This window comes from Cuculus canorus, chromosome 6 (genome assembly GCF_017976375.1).
Source record: "Cuculus canorus isolate bCucCan1 chromosome 6, bCucCan1.pri, whole genome shotgun sequence".
Classification (NCBI taxonomy): Eukaryota; Metazoa; Chordata; class Aves; order Cuculiformes; family Cuculidae; genus Cuculus; species Cuculus canorus.
In genome coordinates, this window is record NC_071406.1 from 37,143,210 (window position 1) to 37,162,390 (window position 19,181).

Here is a 19,181-nt window from a genome sequence, read left to right on the forward strand (position 1 = left end):
TCTGATTGATCTTAACATGGGAAGTATCCTTTCTCAATGTGTATGTGTTTGTGTCTTAGGTCTTATCGTACCACATTCCTTTCCTTGTGAGTTCCATCGAGGACTTTAAAGATCACATTCCAAGAGAGACTGACATGAAGGTAACGTTTGGCTCGAGGGTGATGGTGTAATTTTTGAAGCTTACTGAAAATATATATATGGGTCGAGGCTTCCGTGCTTAGTGTGAAAAGCCTAGAAACAAATCACATCCTTTTTCCCAAAGGCTGAGCATCTGCAGCCGCCTAATAAAACTAAACACAACTGATAGGATCAGCACAAGTGTCTCTCTGCCAGGGATCACATTTGAGAGCTATCATGGAAAGAATTAATCAGAACATTTATCAAGTGTTTAAACATGACTGAATGATAATGGGAAAAGCAAAGCCTTCCCAGGACTTTGTGTATGTCGTGGGAGCTCTATGCATGTAATAGCTATAAGTCTGATTTGCGCCTTAAATTGAACGTCATTATGAATCTACTGTTTGAAATACTTGATAAAAGAGTTAGCAGCTTAAATAACGTGCCTCGCTTCTGAGCAGTAGGGTGCTTCCATCCAGGAACCATTGGGGTCCACCACAGGGCTCTGGGTACACATACACAGTCGCTGCAGCTTCTGATTTTTAGTCTCTTACTGTAGCTTGGAGCCTGGGAGGGTTTGCAGGCTTCTTCATGGTTTCATGGCAGTGTGATTTGTAGAATGTGTGCAGGGAGACATATGCTGCCCAGCTCTGGATTCACTTGGACAGGAATAGTTTTAAGGAGTGAGCAAAGTATGGGTTTAGAGAGCTGGAATATGCTGTTATTCCTGAACTTGAAGCTTAGGTTAGCTGTCTGCTCTGGAGGAGAGAAACTTAAGTTCTGTTGTGAATGGAGATTCACTAAATAAAAAACATCCTTCTCCTTTTAAAAAGTGCAGTATGAGAACAGCTCAGAGCCCATCGTGGTGGGCATCGTGATATCAGAAGACAGTTTAGCAGTCTGTCTGGTGATGAGTCAGAGCTTGCATGAAAAGGATAAGTTACTGATATTTCACATTTGCTATTTCACTAGAGAATAGAATCACATGCTCTTCGAAACTTGTGGTGTTGATAAATCAGAGGGGATTGTTTGTCTACAGCTTCAGATACTGTGTCCGGAATGTGAACTGGGGCAAGAGAGAGCAACTGTGCTGGAAGTTTAAGGGCAATAAAAGATCTAACCTAGGACAGGCTGGAAAACGAGATATGTTTCCAGCTGCTCTTAGTTCCTCCAGGTGTCGGAGCCACTTACAGTCTAGTTCTCGGCACTTGGAATCGGTGTCAGATTTGAATGCTGTCAGATTTCTGCCTTGCTCCAGTATTTCACCACATTGTGACTTTTGGCTTTTGTCTCAAACTGCTCTCTTTGCAGCTGCTTGCTGATGCTTTAGATCTGGCAGGGAGAACCTGTTGTTTCTTTTGAACAGTAGAGCAAGATGTGGGGAACGTCTGATTGGGAGTGGGAGTGTTTGCTTTGGAGGTGGTGTAGAGAAGCATACAAGCTTTGTTTGGCATAACAAAAAGAAACCATCATCCAGCACACAAAGTACTGCCCCAGCTGTTCGATGTCAGATAGAAGCAAAGAGAAATCTTAAGGCTTTTCATCTTGTTTTAGCCAAGTCTGATTCCTTAGCACCTCAAGCTCTAGTAAGAATGTTTTAAACACGAGAGCAGAACTGTGCCAGTTTGCGTTGACACAAAGCATTCAGTGGTGTTCTTGTGGTAATTACCTTTCTTCTGGTCCCCAGGTGGCAATGAACGTGTATGAACTGTCCTCAGCTGCTGGGTTGCCTTGTGAGATTGATCCGGCCTTGGTTGTAGCACTGTCTTCCCAAAAATCAGGTAAGGAGTTGCAGCTTCAAAAACACAAGTCATGGAAGAGTTGAAAGTATTCAAAGGACACTTATATCCTGGATCTTTGTATTCCTTCGATGCATGCCATAAATGGCATAGGAACATAAATTATTTGTGCCTGGTGCCTCCTGATGTGTTCACTTGGGAACCTTGTCAACCCTGAATGAACCTGGTGACCTAGAAAAGAAAAATGAGTGGATGGTGAAGGGTTTTCATAACTAATAGTGACAACTTGAGGGCCATGGAATCAGGGCTGTCTTGTGATCGGCCACAAACACGAGCAGTTCTGTTGGACAAAGCTGTAGCGGATCTGTGTCACCTAAGCGGGCACCAGGAGCTGGAATGCCAGCTGGGTGCATTTCAGGAGTGCACAACACTGCGTTCCCGGTGTGTTGCACCAGAGTTAACATGGAGCTCACAGGGGAAAACGTGGCATAGCGAACGTGTTAACGTTCTAACATGTCTGGTGTTTCCTCTTGTTTGCTTCACAGCCCCACTGTCCGTGCCTTTCAGTTGTGTTTCCTCCAGCAGGTCAGAAGGCAGGAATTAAGGCTTTTAAGTGTTTTTTTGACAGCACCTTTCCCCCCCGCCCCCCCTCCGTCTTCCTTGCTGAGCACTTCATTGCTTTCTTTCCATGTGTATAAAGGATAGTTCATGTTCTAAACCGATGGTGGGTATTTTAAATGCTACCTAAGTTGTTTTACCTTGCTTTACTAGTAGTTATTTGGGATGGGGGAGTTATTTGGGAAGGCTCGTTCCAAGGGGCCTTTTTATATTCAAACTTAAGCATCAAGCACAATGTCTTTGTATACCTTAAAAAAATGTACTCGTTTTCATGTGCATAATATACATAGCTGTGTCTTTGGAACACAGCCAGTATCAGAGATTGCATTTTAGGTGGATTATTTCATCGAGGTGTAGCTGTGGAATGTTTAAACTGGGTGAACAAGGCAGAGTATTTTTGTATATTTTCATGATTGATCAGGATCTTGTGTTTGGATTCTTACCTTTGCAGTTTGAAGTGGTTTGCTTTTAGTCCTTCAGTTTGTACAGATGCAACTACTGTATTTCCCAGCTGCTGACCTGTTTTTAAAGCTAATCACGGAAGGGTTTGGGTTGGAAGAGACCTCAAAGCCCATCCAGTCCCACCCCCTCCCGTGGGCAGGGACACATTCCACTGGATCAGGGGCTCCAAGCCCCATCCAACCTGGCCTTGAACCCCTCCAGGGATGGATGGGGCAGCCACCACTGCTCTGGGCAGCCTGGACCAGGGCTTCCCCACCCTCTGTGTGATGTTGCTGCTGGATTTGAAAAGTAAGACTTTAGTGTGAATTGAGGTGAACACACATCACCTTCTGCTCATTGGCCAAAGGGAGAGTGCAGGAGCAGCTCTCCTTATCACAGAGTGAGAACTGGATTTACACCAGCATGGAAAAAGTCCTCTTCTGCTCAGCATGGGAGAGTCTAAGTAACTACCTGGTTAGAAGCGACAGGGTGGCCGCAGCTTGCCTTTTTTCTTGTAGATAACGAATGAGACATTTTGAAGCTCCACCCTGTGTCTTTTGGCAAGGCGGACACAATATCCCTTCCTTCACAATACAGATATGAGTTTGGTGATGGTGGGTTGAAATTTCGGTTTGGTCAAACATTTTATGTGCTGAACTACCTGCGTTTGAAAGGAAATCCTTTAAGATAGCTTCTTGAATTAAAGAGCTTTGGTTTGTTTTTCAGAAAACATTAGTCCAGAAGAGGAATATAAAATCGCTTGCCTTCTCATGGTCTTCGTGGCGGTCTCCTTGCCCACTCTGGCGAGTAACGTCATGTCTCAGTACAGCCCAGCCATTGAAGGTAATGTTGCGTCAGCTAAAGCTTTGTTGGGAATGCTTTCTTCATGATACTCTTGATGTTTTCTTGAATGCTTTTGCTTTGAATACTTACTGATATTTTGTAGTGAACAGTTTTACAGTCAGTTAGCCCTCACTTGGGAAAGTTCTTCTGAAAATTACCTTAAAAAACATTTACTTAACTCTGTCTGAGATAACTTTGTGCGGAAAATTGAAAAATTAGTCTTTTCCTTGAGATTTAAAAAAGTTCAAGTACTGTAGGGGGTAATCTCATCCGAATATGTGGAATTTCTGGAGCATCCATTCTACATTAATTAGTTTGAGAATGATTATATCATTGTATAGATGGTTTAGGAACCTGGACGTTGGCTTTGGGCCACTCATGCAAGGTGTCTTTGCTATATTTTGTGTGCTGTTCGTATTACTAAGCATAAAATCTTGCAAACCAAATCCTGAAGGTGTAAGCTGGGAACAGGATTTATGTCCTCTGCAGCACTTCCAGCTTTTTATTAAAGAAAAAATCTTTGCCTCAAGGAAATTCTTTGTGTGTAATCCACGAAAAAGAGCTCTCTTTCAGGCGAAATGAAGTTGAGATAAGAAAAGGCTGAGAAAACCATTCCAACACTTACACAAGTCACCTTTCAGCTGTCCAAGCTGTTTCCTTTGTGATGTGTGGCATGGCTTACTTAAAAGACTCTGTTTGTTGTGTGTCCCTTTACTGGGTACAGCATGTTTTTTCAATTTTATTGTTTTTAAAGTTGCATTATTTATAATCTGGACAAAATTTCACTCACAAAGAACGTCTGAACTCACTGCTGTGAATGTAAGTGCTAGGAAAACACCCAAAGTTCTGACAGTTCGTTTTGTTATACATGCATCAGATTTTTTTAGACCCAAGGTTGTTGTTTTCAGTGAGGTTAATTAAACATCATCTGCAGTTTCAAAAGATCAGGGGTTTTTTGGTTCAAATTTCATTTTAAACATAGTGCAGCTTCTGGCTGATTGTGAGAAAGTTGGGTAAAGCTCTGATGTAGTGACTAGAACTCAGACATCATTTTGGAAAGGTGTAGATTTTAACGTTAACCGCTTATTCTGATGATAAGGGAGAAGAGCCTGAAACCTGTTATTATATAAGGGAGAAGAGCCTGAAGAGTTATTCCATGTTGTCTGCACTCTCATAATAGTTCTGCTGCTTTCTGCGTTGTGGCAGCTGAATGACAACCTCAGATGTTGGCAAGAGCAGGGACTATCAGACTGGTGGTGGGCACAGGCAGGAACTTGCTTGTTACAGGACAGTCGGGTTGAACCTCCCCTGGCCCAACATGAGGCCCTTTCCTCCAGGGCCACAGTACTATAAGCTTTTAACTGTGATCATTTTTTCCCATTCACCCTTCTGTGAGTTTATTTCCAAGAAAGTGAGCCAGGCTGGCTAGAGGTTCTCCAGTAGATCAGAGCTGATGGTCCCTCTCTTCAAGGGCCCCACTTAGTCCTCAGGTTCTTGGCAGGCCAAAACAACAGGTAATTCTTATCTTCTGCCTGATTTATATCATGTAGCTTAATTATTCCTGTTCCTGGGATTTAATTTACATCCAGTAACTCTTCCCGTGAGGTCAGGCAAAGCCTGTTTCAAAGTGGGCTCTTAAAGTGAGTACAGTTCTCATCAAAACTGTGACTGGAGAGCAGTCACATCTAGAACTGGAATAAGCCCCTATTAGGAGTGCCTGCTGATTTCATGGCATGTGGGCTCTGTATTTTGGTAATTCTTTACTGAGTGGGGTCTGTTTATTGAGAGGAAGAGAGTCTGGCAAAAAGAATACATAAAACGTGTTCCTTCTACAAAAATAACTGAACGAACAGAATAGACCTTGTCAGTCCTGCCTTCCTTGCAGAATATTTCTACCCTTCTTGCAGAAGGTCTGGCTTTAGACACTTAATACAGATGTTATTTCTAGAAAGAGAATTTAATAAATGCTGCTTTTTGTGAAGTCAGTTCCCTGGACAAATCCTTAATTTACCCATGAAGATTTGAAGGAATTTGAGCTTTCTGATCTGGCAAGACGTGCCTCACAAATACCAACAGTCTTTGGGCAGCTTTAGCAGTGTCTGCATTCTCTCTTCTTCAAGACCACACTTGTTTGTCCCACTGGCTCCAGATAAAGGCACGGACTGTAACAGACCTTCACTTCTGTTCCCAGCAAGAAATGAGAACTGCCAGTCAAATCCCAGGCTGGAGTTCGAATCTGTCCTCTAGAGGCTAGAACAGAACACGGAGTCTGCAAGGGACAGAGCCTTCTCTAAATACTTGAAACCTGTCGCAGGCTGGAAGATAATTCCTCCGCTGAATTCCCTTGCTGCTGCTCTTTCTCAGATAGAAAAATGAAGTCGCTTCAAAAAAATCAAACTGCTTCAAAAACAAGTACAAGTTCAAATCAGCAAAATTGAGCAAGGGAGCGGTGATCTGTTCCTTTCCTGGGCTAGCGTGTTCACGCAGCAATATTGAATTTAAAAAAATAGGAGTAGGAGCATCTGGGTGGCCTGCTGGGACCCCTCCACTGGGGTCTTTGCTGGGACCCACTGGTCAGCATCTTTATAGACCACCCAGAAAGAGGGTGAGAAGTGAGGAGAGGAGATTTTCATATCATGTGAAGTCACTGAGGGTATCAGAGGAGCAAATTGCTATGACTGAGTAAACCGGGCAACAAAATGATAGAAAAAATGAATATTAAGTAAGGATAGTGATATGCGTGGGGGAAAAAGTTGATTTTTCTCAGGTGGAGCGATGGGGTCTAGCTGACCTCGCTATGCAGGCGTGATCTTGGGGTTATGATAAATGACTGGATGAAAACATGAGCTCAGTGCTCAGCCATGGCCAAAAAGAATTGGTAAGAACCAGCAGTGTTTGCATGCTTGAATGCTTGCAGACTCCTTCAAAGGCCACGTCCTTTTCACGTTTCCTGAGATATTTGCCCAGGTGTCTATTAATTCTGTTTTGAAGTTGTGGATTTGACATAGTTTACCTGGAGGAGACACCAGGCTTACAGAGGAGCAGTTCTGCTCTTCTCTTGAAAACTGGGGTCATTTAATCACTTTTCCAGACTCTGCAGCACGGTTGAATCTTAAGCAAGGTGTTGTACAGCAATTAGCAGTGCAACAGTTCTGTTCATAGAATCACAGAATGGTTTGGGTTAGGAGGGACCTCAAAGCCCATCCAGTCCCAACCTGCCATGGGCAGGGACACCTCCTACTGGATCAGGGGCTCCAAGCCTCATCCAACCTGGCCTTGAACACCTTCAGGGATGGGGCAGCCACCATTTTCCTGGGCAACCTGGGCCAGGCCCTCCCCACCCTCATAGCGAAGAAATTCCTCCTTTTTTGTTCTTGGGTTCCTGTCATGCTCTTGGGTGAATGCTGTCTGGGCACAACGACTTGTTCATGTACAAAGGGAGGAAAAAAGAGCCAAGTAGGCTGAAAAACTCCACCTTGCACGTGTCTTCTTAGCCTGGTCAAGTGGTAATACTCTCATGGGTTGTAGAAACCAAATACACTTCCAGTATCTTCTTTTTCCTGCTGTCTAAGAGGCACAGGGTTCTCTGGCAGGTTAAAGTGACCATTGCAGCATTCAGAAGGGAGATCCGTATACTGGTGGCTTTCCCGATACCAAGAGCAATGTGAACAAGTACTTTGCCATTGTGTAAGATGCTAAAAGTCGATCTCTTATTGTGACAAGCCTGTATGTTCTTTGGGGATATTCAGACGCATTGTGAGATAATTTGTGTTTATTTTTGTTTAGGGCATTGCAACAACATCCATTGCTTGGCAAAAGCCATCAACCAGATCGCTGCAGCTTTATTCACCATCCACAAGGGAAGCATCGAAGACCGTCTTAAGGAGTTTTTGGCCGTACGTACAATTTCTTTTATAGCGCTCTGCCCTGAGAAGAGGGGAACTCTCACCCTCACTCCAATTGATCCTTAGCCCATCTTGTGCAGCACTGTTATTAAATGAATGAAGTGTTTGTCATTGTGTTACCTTCCCAGTCACAATCAGCCATGAGTGATCTCCGTCACAGGGCATATCATAAGCATTTAGATTAGTATGGATGAGTATTGCTCAACAAACATTTATTGCACTTGCAATATTGCTTCGTAATATACTTATTTTCCTGTAGTTATAAATGGCAGAGAAGCTGAAGCTATCGTATAATACAGGGTTGGTTGGTTGTGATTAGGAGAAAATTAGCTGTGGGTAAGTTTTTGAAGTCGTGCAATACGTTAAAATTTGTATCTTAACAAGAAAAACCTGTTGACTCAGGAAGCACTCAGGTAGAAAATGTAATATTTGGGATGCAATTGATTTCGTATAAACCTGGGTTTGGTGCGCAAGAGAAAAGCATCTTCTTAGCCCAAATCTATACACAAATTAAAATCAGTCGCAGTCCTTCAACAGTGCGTGGCTCTGTGGGATTTTGGGAAGTAACAGTAGCAAATCAGTACAGGAGGTGTAATTTTTTTGTTTACAATATAATCCTTAGTATCTTGGCACATGCCATCGCTCACCTTGTGTGGCCGTGGCGGGGAAAAGAAGAGTGCAATGCTTAGAGAGTCAAGATGCTGTCTGGCAGAGTTTATCCCATGATGTGTTTGAATCTTTAGTCTATTTTACTCTTCCAGAGACTCCACAGTGGCTTTTGGGTTGCACCTTTTGAAACGCCTGCCCTTCTTAAGCACAGAACTGTCTAATAGCGGCGGGCTGCAGGGCTGTTTGGGAAGAGGGGGTTTTATGTTTCGGGGTAGGTTGAAGATCAAAGCTTCTGAAATCCTTAGCAATGCTTAGAAAAATAGCAAAAGCCCTTAGGTGGTGGCGATACAATTTAAATACGCCTTGGCCTGCTGCTCAAGTAGAAATAGAATATTTAAAGCAGCTCTTAATTAGCCAATACTTGAAGGGAAACCAGAGGCTAAACTAGCAGTTTCACTTGAATTTCTACAAATTACTACCAATTTTGAATGATTCTTGCTTTTTGCTTGATTTTCGCCTTGAAATGTGTACAGATATCCCCTCCTCTTCTTCTTTTAGGTGCCTTATGCACTCATGGGGTGAGGTGGTGGTGGCGGCTTTCTATACCAGGAGGTCTAATGAAACACTTTTTCTTTCCTTTTTTTTTTCCCTTAAAAGGGTCTTTCCCTTCTGGAAATTCACTGCATTTTGTAAAGCAGAAAACCTTTGGCCATTAACTTTGTCTTATGCTGTAAAAGATGAAAGAGAAATGGCTGTGTCCAGTTGCAGACGTTTGACAAGTGAAGGAAAGCAGTAGACTTTCATGTGATAAAACCACTCTGGGGATGAGGTTTGCATTTTTGCAGTGGTTACGCACTGGTTTTCATGGCTCTTACTGTGCAGACGGTGCCTTCAGGGTTCAGCTATGCTGTTAATCTTTCTGTTCTAACACCTTTCATGTGTCACTGGGGGTTGGTCTGGAAGAGAAACACTTCTCAAGGAGAAAATGTACAGCTGGGGGTGAGCTGCTGTCCTGCCAAAGTGGAAACAACCCACTAGGTTATTTCATACTAATTTTATTTAGTACTAATAATTAGGTTGTACTAAGACTCTTGTGAAGCCTGTGTGCTCGCTTTATATTACAGATTGATTCATGACAGCATGTATTCATGAGGAATATTGATTTATCTTGTTGAACTCAGTATTCTAAGTTAAAATTCATTTCTGGGAAACCACAGTTTAAATTCATTTGTCTTTGCTTGGCACGAGGGCAAAAATGACGAGTGTAGAGCTGATCTAAGCGTGTCTGCACATCAAGTATTTTCCTGTATTCTGCCATCCTGAACTCATAAAACCTGAGTACAGGCTAGAAGTTTCTAGGATATCTTCTAAAACCAGTCCTGTAAGGTTGCTCGTGGTCTGATAAAACATGATTTACACTTAGGATGACGTTTCTTCAATTAAAAACATAGCTTATGAAGTAAAACTTGCCCATTTTGGAACAGAAGGAAAAGTTATAACTTCAATAAAAACTTCTGTTGTTTAAATCGGACAAAAATGCAGTGTTTATATGCGTATTGGGCAGGACAGAGGAAGGGAGGCCTTGATCCCAGGAGGGTTCTGCCACCAGTTGCAGCAGACTTTATAGTGAATCAGCGATTACAGCGAAAGGTTCTTTGCAGTAAATTAATTCACTTTTTATATTACAGTAGCAGGTATCGCTTATTAAACACTACTGGCAATGAACAAAACTGGCCCACTGAGGCTAAAGCCCCAGTGATGGCTCATGTGCTCAAGATTGCTTATTTTCTTTTCCCTTTACTGGTGCAACACGGTGTCCCTTGGTGGGGACTGTGATTCCTTTAGAGAGGGTTTGTGTCGGTGTAAGGAAATAGCAGGAGATGAACAATGCATTGTTTTATTTATTGCTTGGAAACACTTATCTTCTGCAGCTTGCATCATCAAGTCTACTGAAGATCGGCCAGGAGACAGACAAAACTACCACACGGAACAGAGAATCTGTTTACCTACTATTAGACATGGTGAGTGTTTATCGGTTGTGTTTGTATTACTGACTTACGGAATCAGCTTCAGGTTGCTTCCTTCAGTGAGTGGGTTTGGGTATCCCCTTGGGTTGTGCATCTCATGAACCAGTGGAAATCATGTTTTGTGTCCTTCCTCTGGGAATCTGAGTGTCAGGAATGAGTTTTTTAGAATCACTGAATCATGGAATGGTTTGGGTTGGGAGGGACCTCAAAGCTCATCCAGTTCTACCCCCTGCCATAGGCAAGGACAACTCCCACTGGATCAGGGGCTGAGAGCCTCATCCAGCCTGGCTTTGAACCCCTCTGGGGATGGGGTAGCACATTCCCCCAGCACGTGAACACATTTTTGCCATCACCCTTTGTTGCCTAGAATTTGATCTCATTGTTCAGGTCATTTCATTGTTCACGTAGAGCATACAGCATTGAAATGCAATTTGAACTTAAGGGAGCATCGTTCAGAGCATGTGGGAGAAAATCCTCTCTGTGCAGAGGCTTTCCTTTCGGATTCCACATCTTCTGGAAATGGCAGGAGTGCTCTAGGACTGTATGTACAGGAGAGCTAAACGATGAGCTTTGAGAAACAGCGAGTTTCATAGAATCGCTTGGTTTGGAAAAGACCTTTGAGATCGAGTCCATCCATACCTGTCCACTGCTAAACCAGCTCCCTGAGCACCTCGTCAGCTCGGCTTTTAAGCCCCTCCAGGGATGGGGACTCCACCACCTCCCTGAGCACACTCTGCCAGGGCCGTGTGTTTTTCTCCAGTGTTTAAGCTTTGCACTGTTTCTCTTTGCTACGAAATCAGTGAGTGTTGTGGTCCAGACCAGAGGTATCTGTGTGAACCAGATGATGAGGAGAAGGTGTTCTGCGAAATGTAATGTTTCTGGTTCATTTCAGATTGTGCAGGAGTCTCCGTTCCTGACGATGGATCTCTTGGAGTCCTGTTTCCCTTATGTCCTGCTGAGAAACGCCTACCACGCTGTCTACAAACAAAGCGTCACCTCCTCTGCCTGACCATCCACTCCCTGGAGATAAGACATAGCACGCGTCTGTGTGGCCTCAGTTCTCGCTGTAAACCGTGGAGCTCTTTTACTTTATGGCCTGATGAACAGTTTTGTGGGTTATAAATCTTTTCCATAAAGTTGTATTTCCAATCAGTGGTTTCTCAATATGGTTGTACTACAATATCAGCTTGGTTGGTTTTAGGTTGCACATTCCTGGAAAATCTTCTCTCATTTCTTCCTTTTTCTTTTCTTTTTAATTTAGAGCATCAGTTCTGTTTAAAGAAATATTACTTCTGCTCTATGTTTTTGATATGGATCATGCAAAACAAAAAATTGCTTGTTTATTTCCCAGAAGACAAATGTATTTAGTGATTATTTTAGATAGCGTAGCTTCCATCTGTGTGTAAATTATTTCATATAGGGAGAGTTATAATCTTGTACCTATTGTTCTTATTGAAAACAAAATATTGGATGTGCATTTCTGTGAAGTAACTACAGCATCTCTAGTTTTATTTGGAAACACTCACCGACTCCGTACTCTGACACTAACATTAACGATGTTCTAGGACTGCTCACCCTTCAGGCAGCGATCCTCTCCCGACACTCGGAAACAACAGCGAGTGGTGTTGTTTGTATAAAGCATAGTGGACATTTTTATTAAACTAACCTCATCGGTGCCCTGTTGGCATTAACACCACCAGTGTCTCCTGCTGTATAATAAACATTCTTACCCGTGTATCCCATGTTGATAAAGCGTTAGCCCTTAACAACCACTTTTTATATGTTTTAAACTTTGGAAATTCAAGTGTACCTCCCATAACATACAATAAACACTAGACTGTACTATCTGTAGGTGAATTATTTTTAATATAAATGTTATCCTAGTATTTTAAGCTGAAACTGTGCTGTTGTGCATTGATTTACATCTCACAGTTCATTAAATATCAATCCTTAGAGCTTTTATGTGAAGACTTCTTTTAATCCCTCGCCTTTTGGCTTCTGCAATAGTGAATCATGTAAAAAGTTGGAAGAAGGAATTAAAAACAATGTAAAAAGTGTCAGCGTAGTCCATTATCCTTTAAACGTTAATTTTACTTAATAAAGCGAGAAGAGCGTTTATGTAGAATCATGGAGTGGTTTGGGTTGAAAAGGACCTTAAAGCCCATCCTGTTCATTAAGCAAGGAGGTTGGGCGTCACCTTCATGCAGCTCATGCGCCAGTGGAACTAGTGATTCATCTTGTTCTCCCTGGCATCCGCATGTCAGGAATGAGTTTTCCTAGAATCATGGAATGGTTTGGGCTGGAATGGACCTCAAAGCCCATCGAGTTCCAACCCCTGCCATGGGCAGGGACACCTCCCACTGGATCAGGGGCTCCAAGCCCCATCCAACCTGGCCTTGAACCCCCTCCAGGGATGGGGCAGCCACCACTGCTCTGGGCACCCTGGGCCAGGGCCTCCCCACCCTCATCGTGAAGAACTTCCTCCCAAAGTCTCGTCTAAATCTTCCCCTTCCAATTCAAAGCTGTTCCTCCTCATCCTGTCACTCCAGGCCCTCGTAAGGAGCCCGTCCCCAGCTTTCCTGGAGCCCCTTTCTGAACTGGGAGGCCAGTTGGTTGTTCTTCATAATCCACAGCTCTGTGCTTCTCCCCAGGCTCTGGATGTTGTATCAAGCCCCTGTTCCTGCTGCAACTTCTGTGCACACTGATGACTTTCGCTATTCTGGAAGGACTGTTGTGCGTTCCGTTACAGCAGCTGCCTGTCTGGAGGGAAGAAACACTGGAATACAATTGTCCTGAGGACGTAAGACAGTACATCTCTGTTTTTCCTAATCACGCATTTTATGTTATAACCACAGAGCTGGTTTGAAATTGATAATTTAGTGCCATAACAAATAAGTTTGTTCTTAAAGCGGTCAGATCAAATGCAAGACTTCAGAGTTCTGTAAGATTTATATAACCTAACGCGTTCAAATCTCCTGATTTTCAATAAGATTCGGGTTGTAATGTAGCTTTTGTGGAACTGGCCATTCCTTCTATGCTTTTGCTGTTTGTTCTGTTGTAAAGTCTGTAAATATTTGTCCTGACACGTAACGAAACCAAACCGCCGCCCTGACCTGTGTCCAAACCCATCTCCCATTCGCCCTTAGTCACGCTATCTCTCGTACCGCTAGGTCAGACCGACCCACTCGCTGGCTGTGGTGTCAGTGTGTCTTAACATGAGTCAGGAACTGAAAATGTTTGTATTAAAATCAGAATCCAAAGCTTGTGTTGAGCTGCGTGTAAAGCCAGAGGATTGGGAGAGTTTCTTGTGGAGACTTAGGGGCTGTTGCCTTAGAGTGGGCATCGTGATCTAACGTTTTTCTCACAAATAATAAAGGCAACGTTGACAGAAATGAATCCATTCCTTGCGCAGGGACATAAATGAGGGAGAAATCAAGCTAAGGGTGCACTGTGAATATATGCGGTGGTGATTATGGCATGGTGTGAGCCAGGAGTGAGGGAGAGGGGAGTGGAGAGTGGTGATCAGAGAGGACTCCTAGAAGAGGGAAAGACCTTGCGCTGTGACCGAGTCCATTTTGTAACTCTTAAGGCTCGTTTGCACTTTAAATCTGGGTTCTGTCTCCCAGAGCTGAGAATTGCATTTAAAATGCCAGCTGAGGTGTCGGCTGCTTCCCATGCCGCACGTGCAGTGAACTTGTCCAGCTTTGAGATCAGCTGTAAATAAAGGGTGCTTGGAAATGTAAAAGTTGGAGGTATCTCAGTGTGAGTGTGTTTGTCAAGCCCGACTTGGACAGGAGCATCCCTCCTTTGCCTGTTACAGGGAAGCAGGGAGGCCCATCTGTGCTCTTTGGATTTAGTTCCCTTGATGTCTTTTAAGTGGAGGATGTCGGGAGGGATGTCTCGTGTTACAATGAGGTCAGGTAAGTGAAAGAAGCCACCTCTGTGGTTCATTAAAGGGCTGAAAACCAGCTGAGAGAATGGGCTGAGGCTTACTTTAGAGGTAACTTTGTTAGGGCAATAATTACCTTCATCACGGTTTTTGTTTGAACGCCAAGAAAGCATGTAGGCTATTGTCTAGTAGAAGCTCGGAGAGAAGCTATATTGACAACACAACAACGCGCATTTGAATTTTATGGTGTAATATGGATTGTTTGCAGGCTGAGCTGTGGCAGCGCAGGCACCGGTTGGACATGGCCACCCTCATTTGCCACGTCAGAGTTCAGCTGGGTTCAAGCAGGTCTCTTCTTCTGGGAGAAATGGGGCCCATCCCGTGGGTTCCACTGGCCAAGATGACACTTGGCAGAGGCATCGGAGGCCTTTCGAGAAGGATCTTGGAGCATTTCAAAGCACCGTCGCCTTGGAGCATCTCAGAATCCCAGATACTGGCAGAAAGTCCAAGCAGAATAAGAAAAAGAGAGGTTGGGCGTCACTATTGTAATTGTGCATGTCGGTGCTGGGGACAGGGAGCAGCGAGAAAGGATACGGGCTCTGGCATGACGTTGGGGTACCTGGGCCTCAACTTTTAGGTCTGTGTGCTGTTACACACTCAGTGACCCTACTGCGAAGGGGGGAAATGACATTAAAACCACTGCGGGCCATGTTAAAGCCACCAGAGATGCTGTTTGAATGGAGCAGGGTGGGGTCGTGTGTGCGGGCAGTCGCAGAAGCGTTGGAGCTGAGCCCCCTGCTTCCTTCTCCCAAGGAAAGCCACCCAGGAAATATCCTGTGGCAGTGGGAAATGCCTTTATCTAAGCTTGTATTCTGATTCCAGCGAACAGAGCGAGCTCGTCAGGTGTTTAATTAGTCCGTAGTGAGCAGTTAAAACGCAGGAGCTTTTCTAAGTCACAAAACGTTGATTGAGTTTATTGCTGTCCGGTTAAACTGGCGAATATTTGCGTGTGTCCTTGTGGGCGATGCTGCTAAAAAGGGATTTGTGTTTCCAGTTTTAGTAAGCGATCCTGTGGCTTCGGGGAGAGGCAAAAAGCAGCATTGTTGTAGGAGCGAGCCATAAACACAGGGGAAAAACCACCCCGAGCCTGAGAAAAGCTTGTGGGGAGGTTGGTTTTACGGCTCTTGTGAAATAAGCCCGGGGGGGGGCAGCGACATTGCGCTCTGGAAACCTATAAATGTTTCCTGGATAAACGCCATCAGCTTCTTCCCTCTGCATTAGCTGAGCTGTGGAAGTCTGAGGAGAGAAGGAAAGCAGCTTTAAAACATTCTGTTCCCAACACTCTCTTGGTGTTTAACTTGTAGGGTTTGTTTCTTAGTTAAAAAAGCATTCCCGATACCATCAAGGATAAACACGGTGATAATGTGGGGCACGATTCATATTCTGCCACTATCAAAGCATGTAGGGGGTGAGAACTATGATCTGAAAGTTCCAAAGTTCCCAAAATATCCCCCAAATCCCATCTTTTTTGGGGGGTGAAGGGCTTCAGCAGGGCCCGGTGGGTGCTCTGAAGTGGCTGCGAATCCCCGGGCGCGGGGAAGGCTGTGAGGGGCTGCAAAGGGCTAAAGATCTGCTGAGCATGGACAGGGTTCTGCAGGAAAATAAGGTTTTTCAGGGACTGGGCACTTGTTGAGGCTGTGGTTACGTTCTTGTGTAACAACTTCACCCTTAAATAGCACGGTGGTATTCCTGCTTACAGACCACCCGCTCTCCGTTAAGGAGAGATCTATCCCTATGATTTCTATCCTTATTTTCTGCCTTCCTTGCTGTCTCTCGCAGAAGTGAAAATAGAATGGCAAAGGGTGAACACACCCTCACGAAGTCACAGCAACAACTCTGCCTGATTAGAAAGTTTTCAGTAAACTGGAAATGGGACAAAAAACAGTTGTGAAGTTAAAAATGAGCATCGAGGAGCCGCTGGGCTGGAGAGGACATTCAGCTGCGTTTGCTTCCCACCGCCGGGGTCTGATGGAGCCGGGGCACAACCCAGGCGTGTGCGTAAGGCAACTGGGAATAGGAACAGGGAAGAGTTAAAAACTTCAGTGTGTGAAACTGGAATTGGTTTTGCGGGGTTAGGTTTGATAGCTTTCATTTTTCCGGAGCATCTGCTGTTTGCGTGGCTCGCAGGTGTGAGTGGAAGCTCTGCAAAAGGCGATGTTTCTGTTCCTAACCTTGCTGAGGTTCCCGTGCAGAGCCCTTTGCGATCCCACCGCACTAAAACCACGAGTAAAATCACATCAAATCCAACCTGCTCCCACTGGAACCAGCCAGGAGTCGAGTTTCACACCCAGCGATACTGGGCTGTGACTGTAAAACCCATCTGGGTTAGCAAGGTTTGGTTTTAGGCGTGAGTGTGAGTTGGTGCTTGATCCTAATAAATCTGGGTAAGCGGGAGCGGAGGCAGGTTCGAGCCGTGCAACCAGAGAGGCTGTGAATCAGGAACAGTGAATTTATGGTTGAACAAAATTAAACTCAAGAGTGGTGACGGCCTTTAAGCCGGGCATCTCAAATTATTCCTGCAGGGGCCAGACTAGAAATGCTGTGTAATGGATACGGGATTGTAGAGCCGTGCAGGTTTTAGCCTGAAATTCTCCATCTGGAGGTGATTATAACTCGGAGAGGGCTCTGTGGTCTCTGTTGTGTCTCCAGTATGGCCCAGGGTGGGAGGGAAGGGAGTATTTTTCATTATCTGCACGGTCATCCTAATAGCGTGAAGCAATTGGTGGCAGTAGAATCATGAAGCGAATATGTGTTTAAATGGAAGGTCTACGCATAATGCTGCCACAGAGGCTTTCTCGCAGCCAGAAATACTTGAGTGACAGGTTAAAAAAAGAAAAAAAAATAAAGAAAAATTGATGGCAGGGAGCAAAGTTGAGGAGCATCCTCCCACCTGTCCCCTCTGGAGCAGCAGCAGCAGGTCTTCACCGCAGCAAGAGCTGCCGTCAGGACGCTGATTGCATTCTGACCCGTACAGCTCAGCGGCTGCAGGCATTTGTTGGTCATTGTTGTGCTGGGGAGCTGCTCTATCAACACGGAGCAGTGGAATGAAATGGAAATGGGGTGACTTTGCTCTGAGATGCAGGCAGGTGCTTCCCCAGGCTGAGGTCCTGGAGCCCGGGCACTGCCCACGCAGCTGTGCTTCGGGACTGGCATCGGCTCAGCTCCTCCCGCTGCTTTCTTCGTGTTTGCCATAAAGTAAAGGGATTCTGCAGATATTCAGGTGAACGCGTAAGCCTCGCAGCACTCGTGAGACCATTATCTAAAGGGGGACGTGTGTGGAACCAGGGACAAAGCTTCTGTTCCCAGTGCCTCTGTGAATCAGGCTCGTCTCACACCTCCTAGCTTTAAGTTCCCGTTGGATGCTTTCACCTAATTTTCCTATAGTCTCGGCGATAAACTCGCGTGGCTGTGAAAGCATCCAGGTTATCTTCATCTGACTTCTTAAACGGAAGCAAAGTGCTGCCCGTCTGATGATGTGTCAGGAGTTGTGCTGCTTTCCTGCGTCTGGGAATGGGAAAACACAGTTCTGCTTGTGATCACGGGCTTTAGGCAATGCATTTACAAAGGAGAGGGTTGCAGAAGAAACAAAACCACGATGATTTTAAAGATTTGGAAGAATAAAAAGCTCTCTGATATTCATTTTGAATGTTGTGTGTTGATCACGAGTTTAGCAGCTGTAGATTATAGTCAGGAAGCATTGGTTGCCTCTGACTTTGAGATGTGCTCTCCTAGAGGAAAAGGGGGAGATTCCATCTGCTCAAGTGGGCACTTCACGTGTGTGAAACCCAGGGATGAGGGAAGCCATGGGAAATCAGAATTTCAGCTAAACAAGAAACAGGAGCTTCCTCTTCCACTGAAATATGGAATGAGAGACGGACTCATGGTTTTAAACTCAGGGAGGGGAGATTTAGACTGAATCTAAGGAAAAGTGCTGTGAGGGTGGGGAGGCCCTGGCCCAGGTTGCCCCGAGCGGTGGTGGCTGCCCCATCCCTGGAGGGGTTCAAGACTGAAAGCCTACGATGAGTGATACTGAACAGAACTGCTCCTGGCATCGCTTTGTCTTTGAAAGACACTTAATTGGGCATCTTGGTGTTTAAAGATAAAGCCGTGTGTTTCCCTATTCGTTTTACCAGTAACATAGAAGTTATGTTGGCCAAGAAGGCCAACGGCATCTTGGCTTGTATCAGAAATGGGGTCACCAGCAGGTCCAGGGAGGTGATTCTCCCTCTGTACTCAGCACTGGTGAGACCGCACCTTGAATACTGTGTTCAGTTCTGGACCCTTCACCACAAGAAGGATGTTGAGGCTCTGGAGCATGTCCAGAGAAGAGCAACAAAGCTGGTGAGGGGGCTGGAGAACAAGTCTTACGAGGAGCGGCTGAGAGAGCTGGGGTTGTTTAGCCTGGAGAAGAGGAGGCTGAGGGGAGACCTTATTGCTCTCTACAACTACCTGAAAGGAGGTTGTGGAGAGGAGGGAGCTGGGCTCTTCTCCCAAGTGACAGGGGACAGGACAAGGGGGAATGGCCTCAAGCTCCGTCAGGGGAGGTTCAGGTTGGATATCAGAAAAAAATTCTTCACAGAAAGAGTCATCGGGCACTGGAACAGCTGCCCAGGGAGGGGGTCGAGTCGCCTTCCCTGGAGGTGTTTAAGGAACGGGTGGATGAAGTGCTGAGGGACATGGTTTAGGGAGTGTTAGGAATGGTTGGACTCGATGATCCAATGGGTCCTTTCCAACCTGGTGATTCTGTGATTCTGTGATAGAATGCAAAACCCTGGGCAAAGACGGGGATGGGCGATGTGGGCAAATCCGAGTGTGAAAAGGTGTATCCTCAGAGGCACGCAGGGCACAGGAGGGTTAATAACGAGCTGTCTAATGAAAAACAGCTCCCAAAATGACAAGTCTGAAAGAGACTGCGCTAAAAGAACCTTTTCTT

At 45.0% G+C, this 19,181-nt stretch overlaps 1 protein-coding gene across 4 annotated transcripts in view; it reads left to right on the plus strand.

Moving 5' to 3' along the window:
* The window catches only part of NCKAP1 (NCK associated protein 1), a 60,339-nt gene extending 47,983 nt beyond the window's left edge, over positions 1 to 12,356 (plus strand). For all 4 annotated transcript variants that reach the window (XM_054069707.1, XM_054069708.1, XM_054069709.1 and 1 more), the window contains 6 exons: positions 60 to 140; positions 1,805 to 1,898; positions 3,642 to 3,758; positions 7,545 to 7,654; positions 10,204 to 10,293; positions 11,192 to 12,356. In XM_054069707.1, coding sequence (XP_053925682.1) covers positions 60 to 140; positions 1,805 to 1,898; positions 3,642 to 3,758; positions 7,545 to 7,654; positions 10,204 to 10,293; positions 11,192 to 11,308 — 609 coding nt within the window. In that variant the 3' untranslated portion in view covers positions 11,309 to 12,356. The remainder of the gene's footprint in view (positions 1 to 59; positions 141 to 1,804; positions 1,899 to 3,641; positions 3,759 to 7,544; positions 7,655 to 10,203; positions 10,294 to 11,191) is intronic.
* The last annotated feature ends 6,825 nt before the right edge of the window (positions 12,357 to 19,181 follow it).